The 19,274-nt window shown below is 43.3% G+C and overlaps 1 protein-coding gene across 1 annotated transcript; it reads left to right on the top strand.

Annotated features, from left to right (window-relative positions):
• The first annotated feature begins 348 nt into the window (after positions 1 to 348).
• On the top strand, positions 349 to 5,373 carry LOC127768408 (GDSL esterase/lipase At5g37690-like). The gene is made up of 5 exons (XM_052293988.1): positions 349 to 659; positions 1,826 to 1,956; positions 2,476 to 2,715; positions 4,250 to 4,499; positions 4,929 to 5,373. The coding sequence occupies exons 1-5, from the start codon at positions 404 to 406 to the stop codon at positions 5,147 to 5,149; spliced, it is 1,098 nt and encodes a 365-aa protein (XP_052149948.1). The 5' UTR covers positions 349 to 403; the 3' UTR covers positions 5,150 to 5,373.
• Positions 5,374 to 19,274: the final 13,901 nt, after the last annotated feature.

Raw genomic sequence — 19,274 nt, 5'->3', positions numbered from 1 at the left:
GTCGTCCGCTCGCGCTAGCTCATGCACGTTCTCTCTCTTTAGCTCTTTCCTCTATATCAGCATTGCTATCTACGTGGACTTAGTGTCGCCTGACTATTGTAACTGCTCTTAAGAAAACTACGAAGACCCTTGCTCTTAAGCAAACCATGCATGGTTAGGCACCGTAAAACTTCGCCACCGCTAATCAATTAACTTCGCCACCGCGCAGAGCGCTTGCTTGGCTAGAGCCAAACAAAATAGGGAAGTTCTAAATTAAATAACATGCCGAAAGTAAAGGGGAATCAGAGGAAAAATTAACTATGTGTAGTATAGCTTCAATAGGGGCAGGCTAGTAGTAGCTTAGCTTCAGCGTACACATGCATGCACACCCGCTGTGAACGAACGAACGAGCGAGCGAGCGACGATGGGTTCTTGCACATTGTCCTCCGGCGGCGTCTGCGTCGTCGTCGTCCTCCTGTCTTTGGCTTGCTGCCTAACGTGCGCGCGCGGCGCTGTCCCGGCGATCTACGTGCTCGGAGACTCGCAGGCGGACGTAGGGAACAACAATTACCTGCTGCACTCGCTGCTCAAGGCCAACTTCCCTCACAATGGCATCGACTACCCGGGGGGAAAGCCCACCGGCAGGTTCAGCAACGGCTACAACTTCGTCGATTTAATCGGTGAGTATATATCCATCATCATCGATCGCTAGCTGGGGAAAATTAAATTATAGGCCCCGTTCATTACCTGCGTACACGTACGTACGGCCATTGTCCACAGCGTATTTTTATGTCAAACTGTTTTCATGTGCTATGGACGCTCGCACGGTCGTCCTAGAATGTTTAAGCATGATTGCAAATCAAAGTGTCTCATCTTTTCGTTTATACTTATACTTATCAGCTAAAATTTAAATTTTCAATCTTAAATTTGAAGTTGATTTTAAGTTTTTTCATCGAAGTTTATTTTTCAGACTTTGCTTTTAAATCGATAAGAATACGTATATAAAAATTTTATTCATAAATTACTTTTCGTTTTTAAATATGCCGTTTAGCTTATTCCACGAATAAGCAATGGTCACCTAACATAATAGGTGTTTTCGGTAGTGCTTGCTATTACAGCAGCGTGCAGGCGACAGCAACTAAAAACGGCCACAGCCTAGCACTGCAGTAGCTAGCGTTTCAATCAGCCCCTATGTTGATGAGAGTATGGTTTTTTTTTTTTTTAGTTTTTCAGTTATCACCAAATGTATTCATGTGCATATGCATATGTGTTTTACCGATATTTATGTATTGTATTAAAAGTGTTATATAATATTGAAATATACAAACAGTAAAATGGGATTTTCGCAGGCACCCTCCTAGGCTGCAGAGGCAACCCAAAAGGGAAAGCGCTTGTGCAACGCTTAGATCAGAAAATCCAGCTTAGTAGGAATTATTTAATGACAGAGAGTTCGAGTTTATGAAATTAAAATGAAACTTCCGGACATGGGGTTGCATATATACTGGAACTTAAGTCTAAAATTAATGGAATCTTCCGGACGAATTGTTTGAATCAAATAGTAGAGAGCTCGAGGTTTGGGAAAACCAGATCTGAGCCCCCTCCGTTTAATTTGTACGCCAATATGAACATGTTGGCAGGTCCGATCCAGCACCGACTGATTGTTATTCTCACAATCTTTTGAAACTTGACATTATTTTTGCTTTATCTCTACTCAAAAAAAATTTTCGTTGGTGTGTGTGTGTTTATATATATACATATATACATATATATATATATATATATATATATATATATATATATATCTTTTTGTTGTCTTTTTTTTTTTTACCTTTTTTCCACATTGCAGCCATCAGTCTTGGGGTGCCCAGCCCTCCTCCATACCTCTCTATAAGCAGCAAACCAATGAACAGCTCCGTATATCTGAAGGGTGTCAATTTTGCTTCAGGAGGAGCAGGGGTGTCTAATCTCACAAACCTGGTAGTACTACAACTTAATACTAGGGTTGAAATAAAGAAAATTGAGTGATGTTTCGGTGCTCTCTACCTATAATATTATACTACCAGTATATTATTATAGGTAAAATAGTAATTTACTAATACAATAATTATGATTTACTTTGTCATTTATGTTTTTTCCCGGCTAAATATATTTCATCGAAAAAGCCAAAAAAGAGGGAAAAAAGTTTAGTCACTGCTAAATGATGATTATACCCTTTTATACCTTTTTTGTTACAATATACCCCTCCATATTTCTATTACTGCTAATAGTGGTGGTAGTACAAATAAATTTCAACACTTCGATTAAATGAGATCAACGGTTCATATTGTCTTCCAGTACTAATAGAGAGCACCACACTGAGGCTCAAGAAAATTTAGAATATATTTTTAGTGTAACACGAACAGAATATGTATGAATCAGAATTTTAATTACAGGTTACATACTTGTTAATCCATCAATGAGTATTTAATTCTATATATACTTCTACGGCGCATGCAGGCCCAGTGCATCAGCTTCGACGAGCAGATAGAGGGGGACTACCACAGAGTCCACGAGGCGCTGCGGAAGCAGCTGGGCATTCCTGGGGCCAAGGCCCACCTTGCCAAATCGCTCTTCGTCGTCGCCATCGGCGGCAACGACATCATCAACGACCTCCTGCTGAGTCCCGTCAGCGAGCTCCTACGCTCCCGAGATGAGATCGTCAGCAATCTGGAAAATACCCTCAAACGCCAGATGCAGGTACGTATACATATGCTTGCAAAACGATCTTGCAAGGTCAACGTAACATCAGGGTTTTTGCAGTTTCGGTTCGAAACAGTAATTTCAGACACCCCCACCGACTGGACCAAAATTTTCGAATTTTCTCAAATGTTTATGGATTTAGTAACGTCACATCACCTTCGTTGCTCTCCATACAATTCTCCATGTGCTTACTACTACCTCTATTTCATTTTATAAATTATTTTGATTTTTTTTTCATTTCAAACTTTCTTAAGTTTGACCAAGCCTTCTACCTATTATATACTAAAATTTTATTAAACTTCTTATGAACGCTTCTAAGCCACCATGCGCCATTGCTTCCGAGTCGTCACATGGCACTTTAATAAAATAGAGTAATATAATCATCGATTTTTATTTAATTTGGTGTACCATTATTTTAGATCGTTACATCTATTTAAAAACAAAACTACCTTGATCTATATATATTAAAAAAAAAAAAAAACTCCCACTGTCCCTGCCTAAATGCGGCGTACACATGTATGTATGCTCCCTCCGTTACTATATCGATCTTCTCTTTCTGTCCTCGTAATAATTGAAATTAAAATTACTTTTACGGGAAAAAAAACCCCACATGTAGACCTCAACCTAGCTAATAAGTCCAGCCAGCTCTCCCTCTATCCCTTTATCCATTAATATTTATAGTCTATTAAACAACATACAAACATTTCTAAACCACTACGTGGAACTACGGAATTAAAATAAAAAAACAAAAAAAATTTGACCATCGGTTTCTAATTGATTTGATAGGCATATTATTTTAGGTCGTTAGATCTTCTATTTTCTTAAAAAAAGCATCCCAAACCTCCATCCTCATTAAACATCCTATAAGCATTCCTAAACAGATACGTGTACTCTAAAATTAGATAAAATCTTAATATTCAAACATTTTACCAGGACAAATAAAATTGAAATATCTAAAGTTTTATATAGAATCTAACAAAAAATTGGACTTTTTGGTAAATTTTTTTGGGTAAGATATTCTTCTGGGGAGACGAAATACCCAATATTTTCTCATTAGAACCACATCTATTATTTTAACACAGTATTTTCTCATAAATTGAAAATTGCACGGTTTCAAATAATTTTAATATAGAATTTATATGCTGCAATGGTAATTAGAAAAAAAATCATAACCAACGTTCAAAACACATCAAATAAGTTTAATTTTAGTTTAGGATATAGTAAAAGAATATTTAAATTAACAGTCACTCTAATATGAACATTCATAATAAAACTTCACGTACATTAAATAAGATGCCCACGTATATATGCGGGCAACCTTTGTACTTTATAGAAAAAATTTACAATACCTAAAATGCCAAATTAGTTTATGTAATATAGAATTCAATATATTTTGTTAATATGTTTGTTTTCTATTGGAAATGCTACTATATTTTTTTTATAAAATTAGTTTAGACTTAAATAAGTTTGATAAAATAAATCAAAACGACATGTAATATGAACAAGGAGTGCAAATCTATCATGATTTTAGACCTTGTACGACCTTGGGATGCGACGGTTGTTCTTCGTGGGGATAGCACCGCTGGGATGTTGCCCGTTGATACGGGAGCTGAACCCCACCAAGGAATGTGATGCTCAGGCCAACTACATGGCAACTCGGTTAAACGATGCGGCGGTCGTGCTCCTCCGCGACATGAGCGAGACGCACCCGGACTTCACCTACTCCTTCTTCGACACATCCACCGTGGTGCTCCAGTCCATTCGTGACCCAGAGGCACATGGTACGCATGTACTCCTTCCATTTTAAAAGTATAGCAAACCTACTATACTCCCTCTTCCATTTTTTAATATATAACATCGCTGCTTTTTAACATGATATTTGATCATTCGTCTTATTTAAAAAATATAAATATGATTTATTTTGTTTTGACTTATTTTATCATAAAAGAAATTATAATTTGAACTTATCCTTTCACATATATACTAAAATTTTAAATAGGTTGAATGATCAAATGTTATGTGACAAAGTGAATTGTGTCATATATTAAAGAAAAAGGAGGTAGTACATATATTAGATGGCACCGGGGTAGTACTATAAATCTATACAGGAATTAGATTACTATATATATTAAGGTGAAGAGAATATGGTTTATTAGGATTAAGATTCTCCACATTTGTCACTTTATTCAGTGATTTTGTTTTTTTAATAGGCTATAAGGAGGTTAAAGCAGCGTGCTGTGGCCTAGGAGATAACAACGCCATGTTCCTATGCTCGCCGGCGAGCGTGTACTGCGACAACCGGACGAGCTACATGTTCTGGGACGTCGTCCATCCCACGCAGGCCACGGTTGAGAAGCTTATGAAGATTGCGTTTGATGGATCTGCGCCGTTGGTTTCCCCGAAAAATATCAAGCAGCTCACTGAGAGTTAGGCATTATATAAAGCCAAGAGTACGTATCTACTGGTACTACTAAACTACTATTATCTCCACTGGAGAAATTTTGAATCCTTAATTTAGGAGTTATATTTAGTGCCAGTAATTAACGTGGTAAAGTAAACAAGGGATTTGCTAGATTTGAGGTAACTGATATTTGTAAATTTACAGTCTCCTAAAAGTACACATTTTGCAAAGTTTAAAATTGCATAGCTATACAATGTGAAACTTTACTTATTTTAACTATGATTTTTGTTGTTATATATATCCATGGTTTCACTTTATTTTTCTCCATGTTTGATTTTTTTTTCATTTAATTATGTATTGTGTATAAGCTATAAGTTTATTTCATTCAATTTTGTAAATTTTGTAGGTTAGAATAATTTATTGTACAACCTTTTGCCTAAAGAAAGAACGTTGTAATAAAAAAACAATAGGATGATCACAATCATTAGATTATCGTACGATGGATGAGAAAAGTCACCAAACCTTTTAAAAATTTGAGGTACCGGAAATCCAGAAACTTTCAAATATGTGGTCTAGATCAGAGTACTGATAAAGACCATTGGAAAAGAGTAGAGTACACCACTAGTTTCTAAACTTGTTCGTTTATGTTATCTGTTTTCTTATAATCAAAAATAGATGTACTTCCTCTATTCCATAATATAAGTCATTTTAGTATTGCCCACATTTATATCGATGTTAATAAATCTAAACATATATGTGTGTCTAGATTCATTAACATCTATATGAATGTGGATAATGCTAGAAAGTCTTACATTATAAAATGGAGGGAGTAGTTGTTAACTGGTTAACGAGTCATTTCAGTCTGAAATTGCACGGATCCCTCTAGGATTCTACATGGTGTTAATGTGCCACAGGGACGCTGATATAGCATCACTACTAACTCTACACTGACTGAAATGGGTCCCACTTAGGAATTTCCTTTTCCTTCTTTTCTTCTTTTGTATTTTTCCTTGTCCATCTTATCTCCTTTCCCCCCCTTTTTTTTTTCTCATTTTCCACTACAATTGTTGTCGTCAAGGTCATCGCCATAAACTCGTCCATGCTGTCATTGAGATGATGGGAACAATAACGAGTGGCTCCTCTGCTTTGTTATCACCTCCATGAGAGGGGGATCATGCACGGTGTCACCTACATGCTTGGGAGGTGTTGTTTGGTGTAGAGGCGAAGGTCTGGGCCGAGATCCGGACCCAAAACACCATGCATGGCACGAACAACGGATACCGAAGTTGGAGGTTGTCCCTAGTCGCCATCACCGAGTTATCCCTTGTTGCGGGCCCTCGAGCTCCCCCCCCACCCCCAACTCTTCACCCTATCGCCTCTATTGAGCTCGTATTCGGTCACCACAGATGGGCTCTGCCATGGTCATGGCCCTCAAGCGGTCACCCTGGTTGCCACCATCCGTTGAGCCCCTTCATGTATATGAGCTGTGCATGGGAAGAGGATAAGATAAAAAAAAGAACAAAAAACAGAGGAAAATAAAAAATAAGAGGGGAAAATTGAAAAGAATTTTCGTGAGGTGGCAGCCAACACCGCTTAGGATACCAGAGGCGTCATAGCAATTTGGGACTAAAATGATATACTTTAACAACTTCTAAGACCTAGATATGTATTTTCAGAGCATGGGGCCTAGATATATAGGTGAACAAATTTAGCAACTAGTCATGCACTTTATATATAAAAGCTAGGGGCAAGACCATATAGGTGTAAATGGCCGTTGTGAAATTCATTTACATAAGGGTATCAACAAGCACTATTGAAAAAAATTCACATCGTCACATGGTTTAAAACTGGCCGCCGCTTACATGTGCTTGAACCGACAAAAGTACAATCTTAAGTGGTACTGACTAGCATGAATATCACAACCTACTGTGATGAGTATCACTCCGACAATTGTACTATTTTCATCCCGTAAGAATACAATACAATTTGCATTATTTTAGAAAAATTACTTTAGTAAAGATTCCTATATTGTCATTTTTATCTTAGTTGACATTTGATCGTGAACATCATGATCAACATTAAACCAACATCAGTCAACCAACACATATATCTAACTAAAACACCAAGAACACCACAAGAAAAACACTTACGAGGTGTTGGCCATGACAAAGTTAGGGTTGTAGAAGCTAAACCTGGTCTCTGGTTCCTCCACGAGACCACTTTATATGGATCATACCGCTATGTAGAAATGAGGCTGCTGCCATGGCATTGAGTGGCAGGGTAGCAATTACCAAGGCTCAAAGCACCCAATGCCAGGTGGCCTAATTAACTATCAAAACCTTAGCTATAATTATTAAAAAATGGAGCAAAAATGTTTAGAAGTGAAGATTTACAATAAGGCATTTTGGTACTGGTCTCCCGGACTTGTACTTGAAGGGAATCAAATGGCTTGATGAGAAGGAGATGGGCTACAGGAGATACGATGACCTACAACCAGTTTCATAATTCCTATTAATGAAAGATTGTTATCATTTCTGATTAGCGCGTGAAATCAGAATCTAAACTCCTTTAGATATTAGCGAATGGGAAAGTACAAAATTGAACTCTAAATTTCATTTGTTGTTACAAGTAACATGTAATATGGTGCAGTCTTGTGGCGAACACCAAATCCCCAATCCATTTCTTCTACTCCAATTTTCATAACAATTTTGAGGCTTCACACTACACTAGACTCGAGTGAATGGTGGAAATTGGTGGAGTCCGTGCTTGAAAGGGACAAAAAACCAAGGAAGGAGGAAGGTTGTTTCTGTTGCAAGAAGGGGATGACGTTGAGGAAGGAGCAACAATCTACAACTACAAGAGGGTTAGGGAAAAGCCACAATGGGATGGGCGATCAAGAGATAGATGGGTCGAGATGGAACAGGTGGAAGAGCTAATTGTGATTGGTATATTGGTAGAGAAGAAATAGAAACCCTGTAAAGAAAGCTATCTTTATATAAACTTTGATTGAGAGCAAGCCACATATATAGAGTTAAGTGCATTTCCAGGCTCCAGCAATTAATATCCCAAATTTTGGAGTCCCTAAAAGCCAAATGATGGTTTGCCCCCAATTTCAGAGAACCCTGAAAATGGCTCCATGTCAAGCACAAATATGTATTGCTCAGCCTCCATTTCTTTTTCTCTTCTATATAAACATACGCTTTATGTATAAGCATAGTTTAACACCACACAATAGTTCAAACGTGAATATTTATGGTGCAAAGAATTTACTATATTCAAATTAACAATTTCAAGCACCATAATTTAAATTCAAAATTTTCAACTATGGATGTGTCAAATAATCCTATTAACATGGATGTCTCCCTCATTGTGTGATGACTATCCAACATCAGTAGTTCAGAACTATGCATGACAATAAATCACTGACCAAAAAACAAGAATTAAGCATCACATATTCCTGAATGTTAGGAATGTCTCAAATGAATGGCCATATGTGTAGCAAAACTAGCAACCATTGTACTATCCATGAGATTCCTGAATCTCTTCAAAAACCTTGTAGCTAGCCGTCGACGGGCTATAGCCGACAATGGTATCCGTAGAGCATAGGGGTCATTGGTACTAGGATATATGCGAGATTATATCAAGAAGACATGGGACAAGGATTTATACTGGTTCAGGCCCTCGAGATGAATAAAACCCTACTTCAGTTTATATGTATTGCTGGAAAAAGTACCACACAGGTTACAATGGGGGAATCTGTAAGCTACTCTAATCTGCTGACTAGAACCCACCGAGTACATCTCAATGAGTAGAATACGATGACTAGGGCTTCGGCTTTCTCCGGATTATTTTTCAGTGTGGCTTTAGCTATGGCTTGTGATTCGATGCCCTACCTTTGTAGGGGGCCTTGTATTTATAGCAGTAACCGCTTTCTTCTTCAAGTAGAACTCGAAGATCACGGGCATGGTACGAACATTGGAAACCTTATCTTCTTTGGATCGGACTATGACACCTGCTATCTCACAAATATAGTTTCCTTCCAAGTTCATCTTATCTCCTCATCTAAGTATACCTTATCGTATAATGACATTAGGTATGTGGTATCTCAATACACCACGAACTCAAGTATAGGAAGTATGCCTCATCCATAACACTGATGCTATCCTTCACATTATCACTTCTATAGTACATGGTGGGGAGTGGGTTAGGAATAAAAATACTATGAATGAACCCATCTTTTATGATCGATGCATGAAGTTGTCTGCCTAACTCAATTGAATTTATATAGCTGAAAACGGAAGGTTGGCATTTGTCATTTGGCCCTAGGCCATCATGAATCATCCACCTTAACAACTAAACTTTTGGTTACTAACCCCCAATATGAAGGCTGACCAAATACTTCTATTGCTTAATGTGCCACCTTCCTAACTTGCTCTGGCAACTCAATAGAACCAAAGTTTTTGTATGTTGAAATCAAAGTATCCTTGACAACGTAGACCAAGAACAGCTATATCTTTGTTATCATACCATGCATCTGGCAAGCCTCTTATACCATAGACATCCGAGAGCAAGCAAGCAAGATATACACGAACCCACACAATATCACAGAACATATTTATGAACAAACATTCCATGCCATTCTGCACTGCCATGGAGATAACCACACATGAAACCCTGTGTTGCACTAGTCCCTATCTACAAATGCCTTGAACATGTAAGAAAGTGTGCCAGGCATAGCTACATAACAGATCAGGAAGGGAGCACGGTGGGGCAGGGAGGGGAGGGCTGCGGACTGCCCAATTTGGGGATCCTAGGGCATCAGGCAAAGTAAGCTCGGAGTAGGGTAGAGTCTCCAGTGACGCTGATGACAGCAATGAACAATGTAGCCCGGCTTCTTTTCTAAGATGGTGTAGCAAGATGCTAGTGTAGGGCAGGCCTCAGGCGGAGCGGGAGCAGGTGTCGCGGTCACGCGGGATCAATTCAGCACAAGCACGAGACCAGAATATTCCTCTTGCACGTAGAAGCTATCGATGGGGGTTATAGTTTAGAGCTCCGAGATTAAGGGATATGAGTTGGGATTTGGGTGGCCTTCCTATTTTTTAAAAGGTTCTCTAGTAGGGGCATTGTTAGACTTTTTTTTACATCAGACAAAAATATTTATGGGTTATGTTTAGAGGCCTTGCTAGGGTCGCTCTTAGATGGATAAATGGGCAAGACAGGTATAGGCATGACTACACATGCCTACCCTCTTGCATGGAGCGCTAGATAATTGGACTTAGTAGCATAGGGTATGGTATCAAGATTCAACAAGTCATGTCACGTGCACATGCACATAATTAGTGAAGCCCATTAGCATAGAAGGCCAAGATAAAACTAACGGTTAGTGGGATTTGGATTGCAGGTGTACAATAGTGACACTATATGTTCACAAGAGTCTTGTTTGGTCCATGTTAATCAGTCTAGTGCGTGGCTTGCAGGAAAGTATGAAAGGAGAGACAAGTTTTCCAGTGGCGCGTGTCTGAGACGGTGCTTATTATCGGAAAAAAAAAGAACAAGCCCGGACTCAGTGCATCATCAATTAAATATGAGCCATAGGATATAATAACTAGGATGTTTTGTTGGATGTACAATGACATTAAGTAAACACTAGTACAGACCCCTCTGTTGGCACCGGTTGGAAACCGGCCATAGATGTTGGTTTTCTAGCTGGAACCAATTCAATGCACCGCACCAATACCCAAGGGCAAAGGTGACGGTTCACCGACACCTATAGAGATTATAGTTGCCAGTTCTTGCCTAACAACTAGAACCTCTAGTTTTCAATGAAACAAAAAAAAAGACAGAGCCGGTGGAGGTAGACATACACGGAGGCACCTGCGCTCACGGCAAGCGGCAAGGGTGTCGAGCGATGGAGGCTACTGCACAATCACGAAAACACCTGACAACCACCCGAGATCCCCATCCAACAACATCATCCCCATATATATAAAAAAACACGATCATGAACACACAAAAACACATGGCATGAAGGCGCAGACAAGGCCAGTGACGATGGGGCCGGTGCCGCGGCTCCTCCAGCGCTGGTACCCCCTTCGGACCAGCGGCTTGGTGGCACTGGGGTCACCTCCACCAACCACCGCTGCCGGAAGGGAAGAAGGAAAAGGGAAGGACAGGAAAGGGAGAGGGAGGCAGCGAGGGAGTGGGGAAGGGGGAGGGGAGGCGGCAAGAGTGGGGGAGGGAGAGGGGAGGGGCGGTGAACGAAGAGGGAAGGGGAGGATGCGTAGCGAGGGAGTGGGGAAGGAGCGCGAAGAGGGGAGAGAAGGTTGGGGAGAAACAAGAGAAGGGGGAGAGGGGATCGACTGGGTGTGGCTCTGTGTAGTGGATAAGGACATGCATAGTGGTACGGATAAGCAATGTTGGCTAGCTCTGGCTCGGCTCGTATGGGTACCGATTTTTTAACCGGTACTTATAATATATTATAGGTACCGGTTCTTTTAAAAAACAACACCTATAATATTGGTGCATGTTTTTACTCCGGAACCGGCACTTATTCACTAGTGGAGTGAAAGTGTCAATTAGGCCTAGAGGGGGGGGGGGGGTGAATAGGCTAATTCAAAAATCAACTAAAAGCGGAAGCAGTAATTATCGGATATTTCCGAAATTTTTGGATATATCCGAAAATTTTCGGAGTCAGCACAAACAGCAAAGTAAATCCTAGATCTAGTTGCCTACAACAAGAATATGCTAGCACAAACAGCAACTAGACCTATAGCGGCTCAAACAAGCAAAGCTAGTGGAGAGGGAGGAAGTAAAGTCACCAAAGATGAAGCTCACGAGATTGTTCCCGAAGTTCGAATCCTTGAGGGGATTCTACTCTCTGTTGAGGAGCTCACTAAGAGCCGGGTCTTAGCTAACCCTTTCCTCAAGAGGTTGCACTAAGCACTCCTCCTTCCACTAAGGGTATCTCTTCCCTTTCGGAGGTGAGATCCGACCTTCACAAACTTCTCCCGGCCAACCACAAGTAGATCGGTGGCTCGGGAGCGACACCTAGCCGCCTAGGAGTCCTCAACCTCCAAGAGTAACAAATGAAACAAAGAACTCCCGGAGATGATGCAAGTGCTCACAAATCTTCACGAAGTCAACAACAAGCACTCACACAAACTTGAATCCACAACTCTCACTCACACCAAATCCAAATCGAACACGGGTGAGAGGGGAAACAAGAAAGCAAGGCTCAAAAGTGCTAGAGAGAGAGAGAGCAAGCCAAGGGCACAAATGATTGGAATGGAACCAGCAGCCCTCACAAGTGAGGGGAGGGGGCTATTTATAGCCACAGCCCAGATTCTGCCCGTTATGCACAATAATTGAGATTTTCGGATATTCCGAAAGATTTTCGGACATGTCCGAAAATTCCAGCCCAGCACCAACAGCAAAGTCAACGAAGGATTTTTCGGACATTTCGAAAACTTTTCGGACAAGTCCGAAAATTTCCAGTACCAACAACATCGTTCTGGATGTTTTCGGAAAAGTCCGAAAATAACTTTCGGACAAGTCCGAAAATATACAGAAGCGAAAATGACTCTACTGAAGAATTTCGGAAAATCCGAAAATCAGTTTCGGACAAGTCCGAAAATATACAGAACCACTTTTGCCTTCGCAGTCTTTTTTGGAAAGTCCGAAAATCACTTTCGGACATATCCGAAAATTTCCAGAAGCGAAAAAACTGGTTCTGTGTGTTTTCGGAAAGTCCGAAAATGAGTTTCGGAAAAGTCCGAAAAAATCCAGAACACACCAAACTGAGGAGAAACACTTTTTAAAAAAGATTTTGAGCACTTTGTTCACTCCTCGTATGTAAATGCATCATCCCTCTTAATAGTGCGGCTTTCCTATTAACTCAAGAAAAACGAAAACGTACAAAATGCCATTTGCTCATTTGCCGCATCACATCACATCAACGTATTCGGCGGGATATGCATTACGCTAACTCATTGAGGACATAACAACCTTCACATTTGCTTAAATAAAAATGTTAGTCCTCTCTAATCGCATTGTAATTAATCACCAAAATCATTAGGGGCCTAGATGCACTTTCAATCTCCCCCTTTTTGGTGATTGATGACAATACGATTAGAACACAAGAGAGAATGAATATAATTTAAGGTTTTTGGTGCAATGTTTTAGTGAAAGCTCCCCCTAAGAGTGTGCATAAAAGCAAGTGGAGAGCTCCCCCTAAATCATTGCATCCACATTGAAGCTCACAAGAGAATAAATATATCACATATGCTTATCACATCCAACACATCACATGCAAATGAATAATTACATCTCATCACAAGCACCATATAAGGAGGATAAGACATTGCACCACATTAAATATAATAAGATCCATTACATCACAAGCATTCATAATTAAACAATAGACTTACAAAGCTTTAAATTTTAACATAAAAAAAACACAATAGTCTCATACAGATAAAAACCAACAGTGCTCGACTCTAAGGACAAGATAGATAAACTAAAGCCATGATAGATATTCTCCCTCTTTGGCATCAAGACACCAAAAAGAGAGGACGAGGAGACGATGACTCAAGCGAAGGGCGCCTGAGGAGGATCCTCGGGAGGAGGTGGAGGAGGATAGTCATAGCCATGGTCATATCCAAAGAAGTCGAAGTCGGAAGGTAACCCGGCAAAAGGATCCTCAATCTCTTCATCCTCTGGCTCATCGGGCTCGGCCTCGAAACCCGGAGGAGAAGGAGGGATAGCAATGTGGTGGTCCTCATAATACCGTGCCTTGAGGAACTTGACATCACGAGCCGTCTTCTTCGCCGAATTCCGCAATCGGCGGTTCTTTTTGGCCTCCGCGGAGCAAAGACCAAAAAGACTCCGCAAAATGCGGAATAAAGGAGACGGCTCACGACGAGCCATAGAGGCAGGGCGCTCAGGAGCAGGAGGCGGCTGAGTAGAAGAGGAGGGTATGTCCCGAGCAGCTGAGGAGCGGGGGGCCTTAAGAAGGCGCAAGTGAAGCTGAGAATGAGTCACATCATGGCGAAACTGGAGCTGAGTCACAGTCTCGATCATCCGCATAATGTGAGGGGCATAGACCAACCCCTTCTTGTACTGAATTGAAGCCATGCGGATCTCCTCCCACACAAAGTGATAGACATGGAAGCGATGAGGAGGGGGATCAAACCGGAGAAGCACGGTCCTAGAGAGATGGTTAATGCTGCTAGCATCACCATCCTTAGGCACAAAAGACCGGCGAAACATCCGGTTCAAGTAGGCAAAGTATGGCTTGAGGCCATCAACCTTGCCTAACACCACATTTGGATCATTTGGAGTGTAAAGGGGAAGCAATTCTGTGTTGACAGGAATTTGAAGATTATGAAGGTCATCAAGGTTGAGCAAAGAACGAAGACGGAAGCCCCAGATCTCAGCCAACTGCTGATAAGAAACAGAGTACCAGGACCCCTGAGTCATCCAGTGCATGGCACGATAGCGATCAAAGTATACGGTGGCATAAAACTGAGCAATGATCTCGTTGCACCAATTGTGCTGCAACGTCATTGTCACGACCGGAAATAACCCAACGGGCGTTCCTTACGTGCGTGTATTATTCCTTGTCCCAGGAGGCAAGGTACACCAGAAGTTGATACAATTCAGAGTTTAATAAGCGGAAGCGTAAATAATTAATTATTACATGGGCAGCGACGGCCCAGCACACTCAAAGACAACGAAAAACAGCGGAAGACTAAGGCGACGACCACAGGCGCTTGACGGCAGGCACGAGCTAGACACCAAAGCCTTCATCATCCAGGGGCTCCTCTTCTGGGTTTGGGAAAAATTGAGCAAGACTGAGTACAACCACCGTACTCAACAAGACACACCCACAAGTGCAGCATAAATGCAAAGGAGTACAATGGAGTTATAGTATAGGGGTTAGGTTTTGCAATAAACAGCATTTAAAAGGCCCTTAGTTGCTCAAAGCTAAATTTAAAACACGATCCTAGAACTATTTAATATTATTAAACAAGGCCGTGAACCCACACGAACCTGCCTTAACCCAAGGCCTACGATGATTCAGACCGAACTAGCAACCCGACCCTGGGTCCCAGCTCGTCCCAAGCCATCCCAGGCCAACCATTCCACATTTTAGTTATTAAGCAGGTTTTAAGAATTAAAAACACTAACTTGGGTACATTGCTAGGCTTGCCCATAACCGAGGCCGCGGCTATTCGAATAGGTTTTACTCTGATCAGAGGTGTACATCTTTACCCACAAGACACGTCTTCCTCACGTGCAACCACGTGCCACATACCACCACGGCATATGGACGGAAGACATGACATAGTTTCCAACCCATCCTAGCCATAGACAAGAGTACCGACCCAACCCACCTACGGCCGGAACCCCCGGACAGGCAGGCAGAATTGAGCCCCTAGCAGCAGGACAACAGCCCTGTGCTATGACATCTCGACTACCGGGCCGCAGCCCGTGTACCCTTCATTTGTCCTAGAGATGTCCATCGACCCCCGACTTCGTCCATCTCCATCCGTGTACTTTTGTTTATAACCAGACTGAGCGACAAACTAAGTCTTACCCACTAGACATGTGGAAGTACGGTAGTGCTTTGCAACAGAGGCCCGAAGACCGGTCCTTATGTGGCCAAGGTGCTACTATCAAAACCATGCACCCCGAGCCCAGCCTAAAACCATTTTGGGGGTTTTGAATAGAGGGGGAGGTGTGCATCCAATTCCACAATAATCCAACCATTCCAATATGTCCAGGTGATATGAATATTCCCAAAGTCTAGAGTTATAAAACCACCTAATGTTGCCTAATTAATCAGCGAAGCATCTACCTAAATTCTTACTAGTGGAACCATGAATAGAGTGCCCACTAGTTGGGGTTTTGTTTATTCTAGGGTGAACAAGGTAATAATAACAATAACAACAATAATAAGGTCATAACAAAGGTAAATAGGCATGGCTAAATAAAACAGTGATAACGCGGGAATTTAAATAAAGCGATAATGCAATAATTTAAATCAAAGTAATTTCACAAAGTGGGATCCAATATGTTCAAAGAATGATGTGACTTGCCTTGCTCGCTTTCCCAAACATCGGCTTCAACCTCCACGAAGAGCGGATCTTCCGACGCTGCAGCGTCTACACGACCAACGGAAAAGAAAAGGGCTTTTACTCTAATAAACTCCATACAACAAGCAGAAACAAAGCACAAAAATGGGTTCTTGACTTCTTAAGGAAAAATTAGAGACTTGAACGGTCCAATTCCGAGTTCAAATGGCCAAGTTATGGCCATTTGAAGTTTATATGCTCTTTAAATGAATATTTACGAATTTCTTCATTTAAATTTTAATTTAAAAATATATTTATTGCGTCAGCCGGGAGAGAGGGCGCGCGGACCGGGTCCACGGGAGTGGGACCCACGCGGCAGCCTCACGGTCCACGGTGGACCAGGTGCACCCGGCTCACACCGGCCGGCGCCGTGGGCCCCACGCGTCAGCCACACCCGAGGGCGCGGGCGGCTGACGGCCGGGCCCCACGCGGCAGCCGCTAGGCGCGCCCCGAGGCGGCCACGTCGGCGCGGCCGGCGGGAGGCGGCGCGCCCACGCCCCTATGGTCGCCGGCGGCGGCCATAGGCACAGCGGAGCGGCGGCCGGGAGAGGGGAGGGAAAGGGGGAAACGAAGCGGCGGTCCATGGCTCACCCCGGGTCGACGGCGATGACGGAAACGGCGACCGGAGCGGAGGAAGGCGGCGGCGCGGCTCGGGTGGACGGGGTCGACGGCGCTCCGGCGGTCGGCGAGCGAAACGGAGGGGTGGACGAGGTCGGCGAGGATGCGGCGAAGCCGAAGGAGGCGGCGCCGAGGTGGGAGGTGGTCCGGGGCGACGACGGCGGCGGACCGGAGCTCGGCGGCGACGGCGGAGAGAGAGAGCGACGGCGCGAGCTCGATTCCGGCGAGGAGAGAGGGCGGTGAGTGGCGGAAACGGTGGTGGGGAGCTCGGGGAGGGTTTATATAGGGTTGGGAGTGAGAGAGGGCGGCCGGAGGAGGGGGAAATGGGCGCGGGAGACCCGGCCGCCATTAATGGCGCCGGCGAGGTTAGGGGAGAGGTTTCCAAACGAATCCGAGGGAGAGAGGGAGGGAAAAATGGGGGAAAAGGGGGAGGGAATCCCGGGGAATAATCCCCCCCACTTTAATGCACGCGGGGACGGCGGGATACGGCGGAATCGGCGGCGGCGGCGGCGCTTGGCGCGGGCGGGGCGGCGGGAGCGGCGGGAGGAAGGGGAAGACGGGTGGGCCCCACCCGTCAGCGAGGGTGGCGGGCGGGCCCGCCCGTCAGCGGCGCGCGTGCGGGGAGGGCCGAGTGGGCCGCGGGGGAGAGGAGAGAGGGGGAGGGAGATGGGCCGAATTCGGCCCATTAGAGGGGAGAGGGTGATTTTTAGGGTTTTCTTTTTATAAAACCTTTTTAACTTTGTTTATTTCTTAATAATTATTATTTGCGCTCTGAAAATTCCACTAAAATTTATTTACACATTTTAGGCTTTTAGGAAATATACAAAAATCCTCCAAGCCCTATTTGACTTTTAACTTTGCACATTTTAATTTTTGAAGGCTTTCACAAGCATTTTAATTATTCTAGGCATAATTTAGAGGATGTATTTTAGGGTCGATTTGGGACGCGGCAGTCATGAAGGAGCGGATACCCATGAGATCACAATTGGCAATCACAGAGTTGATCACCGGATCATTGTGTGCCTGCAACTCCTCCCAATTGATCCATTGCATGGGAACAGTGGGATGAGCTTTGGACTTAATCACAGACTCATAAAAGTCTTGTTGAAAGAGAGTCCAAAACCGCGGATCCGTGGCGGTGCGGCGAAGGGAGCGCGGATCCTCATCCCGACGAGGAGCAACAACCTCAGACTTGCGCCGCCAATCATACACTTGGCGAATCACCGCCGGATCCCTCTCGGGTGTATGAATGCGGAGAGGCCCAATGGGAACATTGGGTTGGTGCGGCGGCGTTTGCGGTTGACGAGAGGAGCCCTCACCATCACCACCACCATGAGCATGAGTAGACCGCCGAGCCACCCGCGCAACCTGAGGAACCGCATCCGCTTCACCGGACCAATCACTGTCCGAATCATCATGAGAAGATGGAGTGGGAGAGCGATCCCTCAGGTGCTTGGACTTGTGGGAGGTTTGCTTGCGGGGAGGCATCCTTCAAACAAGAGAGATACAAGGAATCAGGTATGGAAGCCAAAGAGACAAGAAACAAGTGATTGAGGGCAAGAAACATGCAAATCCGAAGTGATAAGGGTCGGCCAGGAATTTTCGGAGATATCCGAAAATTTTCGGACAAGTCCGAAAAATTCCGGCCGAACCCTAGAACTCAGATGCCGCACAAATCCGCCAACAAAAACTTGTGAAATTGAATCTGCAGGGCCTATGGCACTAGGGGAACATCTCCACCAAAGGAAATCGCAAGAGAAAACTTGAGGAATCTAGGGATTTGATTGTAGGGCAAATACCTCAAGAACGCGAAGAACACGGGAAGAACGCGGTGAAGATCGACAATGTAGGGCCCAAGAAGTGCCCCAAACGTGCTCCCTCGAGGTTGGAGAGGAGGGGAGCCGCGGGAGGTCGCCGGAGAGGAGGAGGAAGTCAATCCGTGGAGAAAAGAAGTGGAAAAGAGAGAGAGGGGAGTCCACGGGGTGGAATATGAAGACCCCGAAATTTTTCGGATATTTCCGAAAATTTTCGGATATGTCCGAAAGGCACGGTTCTGAAGTTTTTCGGATATATCCGAAAATTTTTCGGAAAGTCCGAAAAATCCTGGGATTGCAGCAATTGAATGATCGACAGGACAGAGATTTTCGGAATGTCCGAAAAATTTTCGGAAAGTCCGAAAATTCCTGGAAAACACAGTTTTGCAATGAGATTTCGCCGGGAATTTTGATGAAACTATTTTTCAAACATTTTAAAGGAAGTTTACAAGGGATAAGCACTGGGAATTTTGACAAAAACAATTTTTACAAGGATTTTTGATAGGATTTAGAAGGGAAGGGATGGTCGAGCACTAGAGGCTCCATTTGAACTTGTGACTAGCACACAATCAATCACACAAAACAATA

This window comes from Oryza glaberrima, chromosome 3 (assembly GCF_000147395.1).
Source record: "Oryza glaberrima chromosome 3, OglaRS2, whole genome shotgun sequence".
NCBI classification, from domain to species: Eukaryota; Viridiplantae; Streptophyta; class Magnoliopsida; order Poales; family Poaceae; genus Oryza; species Oryza glaberrima.
The sequence above is the reverse complement of the archived record's forward strand: the minus strand, read 5'-3'. Positions and strand labels throughout refer to the sequence as shown.